The sequence below is a fragment of the Enhydra lutris genome, unplaced genomic scaffold, assembly GCF_002288905.1.
Source record: "Enhydra lutris kenyoni isolate GAN:26980312 unplaced genomic scaffold, ASM228890v2 scaffoldscaffold31, whole genome shotgun sequence".
Classification (NCBI taxonomy): Eukaryota; Metazoa; Chordata; class Mammalia; order Carnivora; family Mustelidae; genus Enhydra; species Enhydra lutris.
In genome coordinates, this window is record NW_019154115.1 from 18,416,608 (window position 1) to 18,429,479 (window position 12,872).

The 12,872-nt window shown below is 48.6% G+C and overlaps 1 protein-coding gene across 3 annotated transcripts in view; it reads left to right on the forward strand.

The window, feature by feature from the left end:
* LOC111153347 (solute carrier family 24 member 1) overlaps positions 1 to 12,598 on the forward strand; it is a 28,440-nt gene extending 15,842 nt beyond the window's left edge. For 2 of the 3 annotated variants that reach the window (XM_022512330.1, XM_022512328.1), the window contains 6 exons: positions 3,218 to 3,304; positions 4,408 to 4,499; positions 8,534 to 9,163; positions 9,899 to 9,988; positions 11,056 to 11,222; positions 12,349 to 12,598. In XM_022512330.1, the coding sequence (XP_022368038.1) occupies positions 3,218 to 3,304; positions 4,408 to 4,499; positions 8,534 to 9,163; positions 9,899 to 9,988; positions 11,056 to 11,222; positions 12,349 to 12,598 (1,316 nt within the window). The remainder of the gene's footprint in view (positions 1 to 3,217; positions 3,305 to 4,407; positions 4,500 to 8,533; positions 9,164 to 9,898; positions 9,989 to 11,055; positions 11,223 to 12,348) is intronic. The other variant, XM_022512331.1, reaches the window with a different exon arrangement.
* The last annotated feature ends 274 nt before the right edge of the window (positions 12,599 to 12,872 follow it).

The following is a 12,872-nucleotide window of genomic DNA, read 5'->3' on the forward strand; positions in this document are numbered from 1 at the left end:
TCTCCAGCCAGGAATGCCATAGGAGCTGCCAGGACCACTTCTGGGGGCGGTAGGGGTCCAAAGGAAGGTGGGGCCTGGAGTCCAACTTGACAAGTGATGGGAGTAGCTGAGCTTCTCACCATCCATCTTACCAAGCCCTGCCTTCGGGCCCCATTCCCCAGAGGGCTGAACTATGACCCTGGAGACCGACTCATGAGCATCAGGAAGCCTCCTGACTTACACTTCTGATTCAGGGACAAATGTTGGCGGGGGGGGGCGGGGGTGAGGGGGCGGTGTGCTCGGAATGTTCTCAGGCCCTGAAGTATCCCCTGCAGATACAGTATTGGGTTGTTGGGTATTTAAAAGGGTATTGGACTGGGAGAAGCAGAGACAATGACGAGATGATCAAACCTTCCTTTGAAAATCCTCAGGGTGAGCCTCAGCAGACATTGCGAGAGCCCCCCACCCCACCCCCCAGCCACACACACCAGTATCAGTACCCCGGGAGCTTTGAGAGTAGAGTTTGCAGCACCCAGCAGCCTGTGGGTGATCAGTGCTGGAGGCACACGTGGCTTGGGGCTCTGAAGGAAGCCCTATCTTGGGGCTATGCTTGGCCACTCCTTGTGGAATCACAGACTCTAGCAATATCCTGAAGATAAAGATCTGCTGAATGGGACCGCAGGCCCCCCTGCCTGGGCCACTCCCATGACCAGCAGCTGACCTACTTGTACTAACAAGATTATGTGATGGCCCGGCCAGGCTGAGGTCAGAGGAGATTGATACTAAGTAGGAGATGATCTGGCTGCGCTGAGAGCAGAGAGGCCATTTGAGGAAACGAGCTCTGGGCGAGCCAGGGACAGTCAGCCCCAGCAAGACAAACAGGCTTGGTACATTGGAAAGGGCCTCACGGCAGGTGATAGCTGATACAATGTGGGATGAAGTCCTGCTCTGATTCTACACCCCGAGACCTCATCCAGGAGGCGTTGGGACCTTGCAGAGTGGTGATGAAGGCCTTTGTTCCCAAGACTTTCCAGATACATGTTTGTGTTTCCATCTGCTGATTCCAAATGGCTGTCCAGATGTTTCCACCCTTTCCAGGTGTTCCAGCTCTTTCCACAGAGCTGATATGTGGTCTGAACTCTCCCCTACCGTGGGAAAGGGCTTCTATTCTCCGGGATCCCATGCCTTTTATGGTGATTTCACTTGGATGTGTGTGTGTGCATGAGAGAGAGAGGGAGAGGGGACCAGAAAGAGGCCCTGCAGCTGACCTGCCTTCCTCAGGGCCGTGGGAGATGAGAGGTTAGGGTGTGCGAGGAGGGGTCAGAAGGAAACACGAGGACTTGGTTTTCCTTCCCAGCCCCTCTAGCCCACAGTCAGCAGATGTTCTCAGTGCCAGCACTGCAACCCAAGGAGCTCTCCTGGGATAACTGCAACTCCGTGCTGCTCGGCAGAAGACGGCAGTGCTCCATCTGTGCCATGGGGACACTGAAGCTGTGTGGATGAGGGAGGCTGTAGTATGCCTGCTTCCTGACATCTCGGCTCTGGCGCGGAGCTGCAGGGCCCACCCACCGGGACCCTTGGAAGGGCCTCGTGTGCCCGAGGGGTGGCTCCTCAGGATGGAGCCTCTTGCCAGACATGGCTACAGCCGAACCATCTCAGAGCGTGTAGGAGACAGGCAGGAACGAGGAAGTTCCAGACCTGTTTATATTTCTTGCCCATCCTGGATGCAGACAGCGTTTGGTCCCTGCAGTTTTCTGCACTGCACCTCCTCCATCTGTCTGTGTCATGAACCCGAGGATCTCCACGGTCCCTTCTAACTCAAACCCTCTGGAGTCTGGGTCCCTGCAGAATTGCTTCCTGGGAAGGACGGATGCTCTCAACTACTCACTTGGTCCTTTTTGTAGCTCATGCTTATACGGGGTTTTCTGGATGCCAGGTCCTGTTTTAAGCACATTCATGGATCAATTTATGTATTTCTTTCACAACCTTGTGAGAGTTTACAGAGGAAGAGTGTCAGGTACAGAGAGGGTAAGGAGAGGTACAGAGAGAGGTAAGTGGGCTGCTGGCCAGTTGACTAGGTCCTCGGCTGGCAAGTGGCAGCACCAGGATTCAAACCCAGGCTCTGTGGCTCCAGAACTCCAGCTAACACAGCAAAATTTAATCGTATCAGTTAATAATATTTTTATTTATTTTGTCTCATGGACCCTCCCATCAGAGCTGTGTGTCTCATGATGTTGACTTCTTAGAGGGGGACACGGAGGCTTGGCAAGGGTGTGCAGGCTTCCCGAGGTGGCCCAGTGCTCGCAGGGGAAGCCAGCCTGGACTCCAGAACAGACTCCACGGCACTACGCTGCCTGATCACATGTGCCATCGTGCTCACCCTCCTGGGCCACACAGCCGTGAGGAGGATCTCGTGAGCCCCTCTGCCTCAGTCTCCGTGTCTCCCACCTTGAACCACATGGGTAAAGTGCTTTGCATGTTGCCCGCGACACTGTCACATTGAAGGAGATTGCCCTCCTCATTTTTCTTCGATGTCAGAGCAGCACTATTGTGCACAGAGTGCTCTGTGGGCTGCTGGCCAAGCATGTACGCAGGGATGTGGAAGGAGGCCCTGCCTGGGCTCCAGGTACCTGGGGTCAGAAATCACATGGCAGGGAGCTTGGCAGTCAGCTATTTCCCCTTTCTGACCAGAAAAGGAAGTCTCATGAACACGGTCACCAGTAGTGACCAGTACAGTATAGCTTCTGGTAGATTCGTGGAAAGTGAGCTGTTAAGGACCAAAGAGATAATCTTGTTAAAGGATGGCAAAAATATCTCTCTGCCATTTTTGGTCTACTCCCTGCTCATTGCACACATCACTGACGAGTCACGGTCACCTCCTCCCCACCCTGGATCAGAGTCCTCCTCAATCTCGTGCTCTAACAGCCAGCACTTGAACTCATGACGGAAATAAATCCTGTTTGTTGCCTCTGAGTCCAACCATGTCATTTTACCAGAAAAGAGATAGGGTTAGAGAGAAGAAGTGACTTGCCTAAGGTCACAGCCAGTTAGTAATGATGCAGGGGATTTAGGGTGAAAGTCTGGGAATTGGGTGGCATGAGTGAGCCTAGTAAGACCAGCATCCAGACCCCAACTCCCAGGCCAGCCTCTTCCCATCCGCTTCAGCTGCTCTGGCTGCTCCACTCATCAGCCTAACTGAAGGGTCCCAGATAAGATGTGTTCCCTTTCTCATTTGCAGCCCGCCACTCCAAGGACAAGGAGGAGGAGAGCTTGAGTAAGCAGGCCAAAGCCAAGCCTCATGCTAAAGCACAGAACAAACCAGAAGGTGAGAGGATGGCCAGACCACTAGGTTTCCTCCTGCCACCTTCCTCCCTCCCGGTGGCCCAGGGCTGAGACATGCCTCTTGACCTCTGGGAGCCAGTCAGCTGGAGCGATGATCTAGTGCTGCATGCTAGCCTCCTCCTTCTGGGGTCTTCCCTTTCTGCCAGGATTGCTGTCCTGAGGGAGGCCCTGGACAGCTCTGTGCAAACTCTCCTCTGATGGGCCAGGCGAGGCTGGGTGTGTGTGTATGTGTGTGTGTGTGTGTGTGTGTGTGTGTGTGAGAGAGAGATTCTTTTTCACTAAATCTTGTCCCAGAGGAGACTCTATTGGGCTCCATTTCTTCTTCCTGTCACTTCTACACAAGGACAGTGCTATTAGGGATTGGTCCAAGACCAGCAACCCCAGGAGGGAAGGACACCAGGGGTCCGATGATACAGAAGAGCAGCATCCCTGTGGTAGCGGGGGTAGAGAGAGTACGAGAGCTCTTGGCCTGTGGGCCCTGCACCGCACACCAGGCCTGCCTAATGCACGCAAGCCTTGGAGGGAGGGAGAGCAGCAGCCATTCTCCCCATTCTATAGACATGGAAACCCCAGCTGAGAGGTTGAGTGACTTACCTAAAGCTGCAGAGCCAAGAAGTGAGGGCCTCTTCCTAAACCCGGCTCTCCAGGTTTTCTGAGTCTCTGTTCCCGGCAATACTATTCCAAGGCTTCCAAGCTGCTGTCTTTGAAGTCACCAGGACCCTTTCCATGTAGGGGGTAAGGGGAAGGGTTAGACCTTGAGGGCTGGGGCTTTGCTGTCTCTCTCTGTTGCCCAAGCTGTTCTCAGGATCTTTGGCCACACTGGACAGGATTAGATGCTTGTGAATACAGGGGGAGCAAGGATGGCCACTCCCAGCTGTCCTCTTATCCACAGCTATCCCTGTGGATGGGCCAATAACAGTTCATACCACATCATGTTGCTTTTCCTATGGACAAGAAATTCCCCAGACTTTCTGAAATGCTGAGGTAGACAAGTCCAGTAGCCCAGAGCCCCTTACACTAGCCTCTGATAGCCGCCCTTGGAATCTGGCACACTTTTCTCACCTATTCCATGTTTATCTTTTAAAGAGGAGGAGCCAGCCCAGCTTCCTGAGGCCACGGTCACACCAGCCCCTGCTCCAGAAGTCAAGGGAGATCAGGAGGAGGATCCCGGTGGTCAGGTAGGCACCAGCCTCTTCCTTGGTGGTGGAGTTTAAGAGGCTCAAGGAAGGACTTGCTGGCCCCAAATCCTTCCTTCCTGCAGGTCTGAAATGCTATTGGAGGTTCATTCCTCTGAGGTAAGCCTGCTGTTTCTGTGAATATCACGTACCTCATGGGGCCAGTTACTTCACATTAACACCTCAGTATGAGTGAGATGCCATATATGAGAATGTGTTGCCAACTGTCACACGCCATAGGAACATAAGGGTGACTCTCAGGGTGTCTGTCAGAAACTAGGGGGCAATAAGACATGTGGCAGGGAAAGTTGCTGGATGCCTTTGGAACCCCCTGAGGTTTATCCACAGGGCTTCTAGAGTCCTGCCGCCGCTGTCTTTACGGCCACACAGCCTCTTCTTCTGCCAGGCTCCAGCCAACTGGACTCCTTATCTCCATGCTTCTTCTACCTCTGGGCCTTGGTTTCCTCCCCTTCAGGATACCTTTTCCCCTCCACCTTCCTGTCTCTCTCACCCACCTCTCCAGGCCACTGTATAAGCCTCCATGGCCATCAAGCTTCCCTGACCCCCTCCACCTCCTGCCAGATGAATGAACGCCTATTGTACTTGGTCCCTGTCTCAGGGCTCCTATCACGGCCTTCCCCATACTCTGTTTAGGAGTCTTAGTTCTTCTGCTAGGTGGTGAGGTTCCTGAGGGCAGGATGCACAGTCTGAGCTGTCTGTCTCTCCCACAGAGAGGCAACGCCTGGTAGGCACAGCTATGCTCAGTTAGGGTTGAGTAATGACAGTAAATAAGCATTTAGTTGACAAGTTCCATCCCTGTTTGTTTTTTTCTGTTTAACACCCAGAAACAGTCAATTGTATCATCCTTAAGCCAGCAGCTTTGCATTTAGCGTCTAAGACATCTTGATGGCATCATGAATGTCCTGAGTAGACCCATTATGGCCAGCTCAAGTGAAAGGGATTAAGAAAATTAACAAGTCAGGAAATGCCAGATGCTGGCGAGGATGTAGAGAAAGGGGAGCCCTCCTACACTGTTGGTGGGAATGCCAGCTGGTGCAACCACTCTGGAAAACAGCATGGAGGTTCCTCAAAAAGTTGAAAATAGAGCTACCCTATGACCCAGCAATCGCACTACTGGGTATTTACCCTAAAGATACAAATGTAGTGATCCGAAGGGGCACGTGCACCCAAATGTTTAGAGCAGCAATGTTCACCATAGCCAAACTATGGAAAGAACCTAGATGTCCATCAACAGATGAATGGATAAAGAAGATGTGGTATATATATATACAATGGAATACTATGCAGCCATCAAAAGAAATGAAATCCTGCCATTTGTGACGACATGGATGAACTAGAGGGTATTATGCTGAGCGAAGTAAGTCAATCAGAGAAAGACAATTATCATATAATCTCCCTGATATGAGGAATTTGAGAGGCAGGGCAGGGAGTTTGGGGGGTAGGAAAAGAACAAATGAAATAAGATGGGATCGGGAGGGAGACAAACGATAAGAGACTCCTAATCTCACAAAACAAACTGAGGGTTGCTGGGGGGAGGGGGGTAGGGAGAGAGAGGTGGGGTTATGGACATTGGGGAAGGTATGTGCTATGGGGAGGGCTGTGAAGTGTGTAAACCTGGCGATTCACAGACCTGTACCCCTGGGGCTTATAATACGTTATATGTTAATTTAAATTTTTAAAAAATTATATTAAAAAAAAAAAGAAAGGGATTAAGAAGCTACAGAGGTGTCTCTTGGAATCCCAGGGTAAGATCAGTCTCACAAAGAACTGTACTAAATCCTGAGCGGAAATCTGTGACCCTAGTGGCTTCTTGCTCTCTGTCTTGCTCTCCTTCAGGTCCCCTCCTCTGTGTTCAGGCTTTATCACTCAGCTTCGCCTGGCAGCCTGGCTTCATTTGCTTTCTTTCTTTTTTTTTTTTTTTTAAAGATTTTATTTATTTATTTGAGAGAGAGACAGTGAGAGAGAGCATGAGCGAGGAGAAGGTCAGAGAGAGAAGCAGACTCCCCGCGGAGCCAGGAGGCCGATGCGGGATTCGATCCTGGGACTCCAGGATCATGACCTGAGCCGAAGGCAGTCGTCCAACCAACTGAGCCACCCAGGCGTCCCTTCATTTGCTTTCTTATGGGCACACAGAGCCCTAATACCCCATGCAGGGCCTCCAGTCCACAGGGGGATCAACCAATGACTGGCTTCCAATATCAGAAGATACTGGATTCTTCAAACCAGGTCCCTGGTCAGGGATCCAGTCTGTGTCCAATCAGCTGTGGCAGGGAGTGGTGGGGTGCTTTGACTCCAACAAAGAAAAAAAAAAAAGAGCCATTGGCTCAGAGGGTGTTAGGCGTGATAGTTCTCAGAGAAAAGGGTGCAGGCTGGGCAGATACTCCCATACCTGTGGATTTAAATGACTTGTCATCTCCTCCAGGAAACCTTCTCTCCCGGTAGAGGTGCGGGAGGGAGGGCAGAGTGAGAAGCAGAGGGCAGAGTGAGACTAAAATCTTCTCATTGTTCATTTCCAATTCACAGCCCAGGCCCCATGAATATTAATATTTGACCACTACATCAGAGGTTTACAACTCGGGTTTCGTATTAGAATAATTTGAGGAACTTTAAAAAAATGTGCAATTAAATTAGAGTATCTGGGGTGGGTCCTTGGGCATGAAAGTTTTTAAGGCCTCCCGATGATTTGAATATGCAGCAGAGTAGAGACTCACTGAGCATCCCTTGGAGGCTGGCTGTGTCATGAAATTTTTATAGATGACATACTCCTGTGGGGACACAGCTCAGGTCATTTGCTCGAGGGACTGGCCAGGCATGTTGTTATAGGGCAGTTGGGTGTCTAATCTGTGGACACTCAGAATTAGTGGCTTTTGGATTACATATGGAGTCAGTCCCTTGTGGCCAAACACTGGTCTGCAAGCGGATGTATTAGGTGCACTTGTGAGCACGTTAGAATAGATTCCTGGCTTCTCATCGCAGAGGTTCTAATTCAGTTGGTCCACATGGGGCCAGGACATCTGTATTTCTTTGATTTTATTCATTTATTTTGCAAATCTGTATTTCTACTAAGCTCCCCAAGCTACTCAGCTTTGGGAACCAAAGATCTCTTTCAGCCTTGGCAACTGCAAAGCAGGACAGCTTGGTGGTTAAGAGGCCGAGAGTTGGACTGTCCATATTACAAAGCCCAACTTTATCACTTACTATGTGAACCATGGGTATATTATTTAACTACTCTATACCCTGGTTTTTCCATCTGTTAGATGGATTTAATTCTGTCTGTACTATAAACTAATTGACTCAAGAAGCACACTAAGTGCTATTAAAATCTAAGCCACTTAGCATAGTGCCTGGCACATAAAACCCCCCAGTAAGTAGGTATTATTATCATCATTTCATACATACAAGATATATGACAATTTAGGAGTTTTAGTAGACTCAGCCATGTAACCACCAAAAGATAAGCTATATTAGACAACATTAATTGAAGCACGTTTCTAAAGGAGGTGATAGTCCTATTCCACTCTGTGTGGCATTCTGTGTTCAGTTTTCGAAGCTTCCTCCTGGGGTATAAACTTAACTAGAGCGATTTCACTAACATGGGCAGGGGGCTCTGGGCTATAGAATAGAAAGATGGAAGAACCTGGGAATCTCTAACTCAGGATAAAAAGCTGTCTTGTGGAAGGGTGATTAGCTTTGTTCTGTGTGGCTTCAAAGAGTCAACCTATACACAGAGTGTAGAACCTTGTTATAAATATGAACTTTAATCAGAGTTGTCAAGAGGCAGAAGCCACCTAAGGTGGTGAGTTTTCCATCCCTGAAAATGATCGAGTATAGACAGGACAACCACCAGGTGGGAATGTTGGGAAGGGAATTTTGCTGAATGACCGCACTAGTCTTCTCCTCATATTCAAGTTTTTAGATCCATTCTGAGAACAACAATAACAAAAATGGGGAAACACTGGGAAGGAAAACAAGCAGAGCAGTTATTTCCACACTAATCTGTTGACTTTGGCTTGCAGGAAGGAGAGGTGGCTGAGGCTGAGAGCACAGGTGAAGTGACAGGTAAAGAGGCTGAAGCTCCTGGTAGAGGTGAAAATGGACAACAAGGTGGAGGTGAAACTCAACTGGAAGGTGAAGGTGAAATTGAAGCAGAAGGAGAAGGTGAACATGAAGGTGAAATCGAAGAAGGAAAATGCATCAATGAATGTGATCCTGGAGGTGAACTCCAGGCAGAAGGAAAAGCAACTGATGACGGTGGAGGTGAACTCCAGGCAGAAGATGGTGACATGAAAGCTGATGAGGGTGAAAATGAGGAGCAGGAACTCAATGCTGAACGTAAAAGTGAAGCCAAAAGTGATGAGAAAGATAGAGATGCTGAAGGGGGAGGAGAAGGACATGGAAGTGAAGATGAAAAGGAGGAAGAGGAGAAGGAAGAGGAGGAGGAAGAGGAGGAGGAGGAGGAGGAGGAAGAGGAGGAAGAGGAAGAGGAAGAAGAGGAAGAGGAGGAAGAGGAGGAGGAAGACGAGGAGGCAAATGAGGAGCCTTTGTCTCTGGAGTGGCCTGAGACGAGGAAGAAGCAGGCCATTTACCTGTTCCTCCTGCCCATTGTGTTCCCACTGTGGCTGACAGTGCCCGATGTCCGGAGGCTGGTGAGTTCACCCAGCTGTATCCCAGGGAGTCTGTGGAGTCTTTAGGCCTCTCATGCAAGAGGTGAGAGGACGGGGCAAACTGGCTTGGCAGGGCTCAACCACAGAGAGTATCTGGGATGCACCTTGCAGCTCCAGAAGGGACCACGTGCCTAGGGGGACATACCGGTAGGCTTGGGAGGCCCTAAAATGGGCTTGTTTCTATCACTATAAGTGTGTGAACTAGTACAATTCCTATTACCAGTTTCTTGATTTTAATATGGGAATAATGCCAAGATCCCCCTTCCGCCAACCAATATGTCCCAGGGATATTCTGAAAACTTAGGGGGAAGTATTATTTCTACCCAGCATTCTCATTTATAGGGAAAGCTCTGACTAACAGGCCCTACCCAAAGGCTGTCCATACTCTACCTCGGGGTCCAGAGGTGAGGAGAGCAGCAGGAGGTTGTAGATACCACATGGAACGCCTAGACCAGTCTGGCTCTAGGGCAAGCAAATAGTTCTCTTCACAGTTTGGTGACAGCTGAATGCCCTGCTGGCCGGACGCCCAGCGGGCCGCCATCTTCTTCCTTCCCCAGACATCTCAGGGTCCTCACTGGAGATCCAGATCTCAGCTGACCATCTCCAGATCCTCTCCACCACTCCCCCAGCAGATCCTGTCACTGATTCTGGGGCTCCCTCGGAAGGGTCAAAGACATTTAGCCTCTGCAACTTATTTCTCTTCCTTTTTGCAAATAGGAGTCTAAGAAGTTTTTTGTTCTTACCTTCCTGGGATCTGTCGTATGGATCGCCATGTTCTCATACCTCATGGTATGGTGGGCTCACCAGGTGAGTGAACTAAATCCTGCATCATCAGGGCCCAAGGGCACTTTTTCTCCCCTTCAGGGTGAAGGTCCAGTACCCAGGCAATGGTGAGGCTCAAGTGAATTTGTAGTTTCTACATTGTTTGTAAAAGCTCAAAAGTTGACCCTTTATTCTGGTGAGTGTAGTATTTTCTTTCTTTTTTTTTTTAAAGATTTTATTTATTTATTTGACAGACAGAGATCACAAGTAGGCTGAGAGGCAGGCAGAGAGAGGAGGAAGCTGGCTCCTCACTGAGCAGAGCCCGATGCGGGGGTCGATCCCAGGACCCTGGGATCATGACCTGAGCTGAAGGCAGAGGCTTTAACCCACTGAGCCACCCAGGCACCCCGAGTGTAGTATTTTCAAGTGCGGGTCTTGTCTTACAGTCACGCTGCAGCCTGACATAGAAGGCCGTTCACGGGCTGATCCAGCTGACCATTGCTTATTAGCCTTCTTCCAGGCTTTCTCTGTCGCGCATGCCCTGCTCGCCTCCACTTGGTGACGCTGTGCACACTTGTGAGAGCAAAGCTCAGTTTGGCCTTCTGCCTGGCACTTTGTCAGTCTTCCTCCGAGGGCCCGTGGCTTTTCTCTTCTACCTGGGATCGCTGGTTACAAGTTTTTCTCTTTCACTAGGCTGGGAGAAGGGTCAGTGTTGTGGTTCTCATACTTTTATCTCTGGCCTCTCACTTAGTTCCGGGCACACAGCAGGTGTCCATGGTTGTTCTGGAAATGGAAACATGAAATGTACAAGTCTTTGGAGGGGCAGTTCTTTTGGGAAGCTGGAGGTGTTGGAGCTGAAATGACAGTGAGAGGTGGTATTAAAGATAGACTTGTAGTCCAATTTAGACAAGAGCTGCGTCATTCCCTGAAGCCTGGAGCAGGGGCCCTGCTCTTTCTCTGTGTGGCCCATCTCTTCCAGGCTAAAGGAGAGTGCTGAGCTCTGTGGAAAGGGGTTGGGCTTGCACGAAATAGCATGTGGTTGGTGCTTTGAAGAGCCTCAGGTTTTCCCCTTGCTGTTGCCGTGCTTTCTTATCACCGTAACTTTTTACCAGGTTGGTGAAACAGTAGGGATTTCTGAAGAGATCATGGGTTTGACGATCCTAGCAGCAGGCACGTCCATTCCTGACCTCATCACCAGTGTGATTGTCGCTCGGAAAGGCCTGGGAGACATGGCTGTGTCAAGCTCTGTGGGCAGTAACATATTTGATATCACCGTGGGGTGAGTGGCAAAGTTGCTTTCGAAGGCATATCAAGTATGACTGGGAAACACTGTGTCGGCTCTGTTCGCTGGTTTTCTGCTTCATTATTTACACGTGGAATAATAGGGCATTTATATTATTAGTGTCTACAAGGCAGCAAAGTGTCCTCCCCTCATTCATCACAGCCAGATGGGATAATTGGACAAAAATGCTGCCTAAAATGTAATCAAGTAGAATTTATAGATGAGTTGAAAAACAAAGTCCATCAAATTCATTACCAGATACAGTCAAATGCTCTGCTCACTGACCTCCGTCGAAGTGGGGTTGGAAGGAGCAGTGACTCAGTCTCACCTCCTGATATTTCTGCTCTTTGGCATTTGGGGTCCTGCCAGCTCAGAGGCTCTAAAAGCATTTTGTCTAAACAAGCAAATGCAGCACCCTCCTGTACCCACTCTCCTTCCCCTCCTCCCAACTTGTCAGAACAGAACCTCTGGGCTATTTTCATTTCCGTAGGCATAACCCAGTTTTGGGAAGGGACTCTTGTTTCTTTAATATGAATTTGTGTATGTGTGTGTATGGAGGGGTGGAGCATAGGAGAGCCCTGATCATTGAAGAATTTAAAAATATGTTAGCCTGAGATAGTGCTTATAAAAATTGTGAGATTAAAGAGTCAAACATCAACCCATCTGGGTTTCTCATACGCACGTCATGAATTATGAAGAAAAAACCCCACTTGGACCCAGAAAATTTCAGTTTTAATCTAGGGTCGTCTAGTTGCTAGCTGTGAGTCCTTGGGCATGTAATTTCCATTTCCCTGAACTCAAGTTTCCTCATCTGTGAAATGGGGCTAATCTTTTCTGTTCTGTTTCATAGGCTTTGTGTGTGTGTGTGTGTGTGTAAAAATAAGTGCTTTTAAATTATAAATTATAAGAGCTTTATAAGTATATAAATTATATAAATTTATAAATTATCTTTTATTATAAAATACATTAGAAAATGTAAATGTTATAAATTATATATATTTATATAAATTATAAAACACTATAAATTATAAACGTGTTTACATATATGTGGGGTTATTATATGTATGTAGGATTATTATATTATAAATTAAGAATATTCACTTTTTTCTCTTCAATCTTGCAGCCTGCCTGCCCCTTGGTTGCTCTTCTCTCTCATCAATGGATTACAGCCTGTTCCAGTCAGCAGCAATGGCTTGTTTTGTGCAATTGTTTTGCTTTTTCTCATGCTCTTGTTTGTGATCTCTTCAATTGCCTCATGCAAATGGAGAATGAACAAGATCCTGGGCTTCACAATGTTCCTCCTTTACTTTGTATTCCTGATAATCAGCGTGATGTTAGAAGATCGAATCATTTCCTGTCCCGTATCTGTCTGAGTCAGAGTCACTGTTGCTCACAATGGACATGGATCAGAAAAACCATGCCAGAAGCTACTGTACTTCTTGTTACATTAATGAAAGAATGAACATGGTCCAGGAGAGTGACCAGAGTGGCCAAGAGCCTCTGATGGGAATGTCATCTGAACATTATCCTTGGAAAGCATCTGCAGCTCGTTGTGGATTAAGAATCTCCCCTCTAGAGGGATGGAGCTCCTGCCCCTGACTGCTGTCAGCAGTATCATGTGGAGGCCCGTAGAAGGACCTCTGGAGC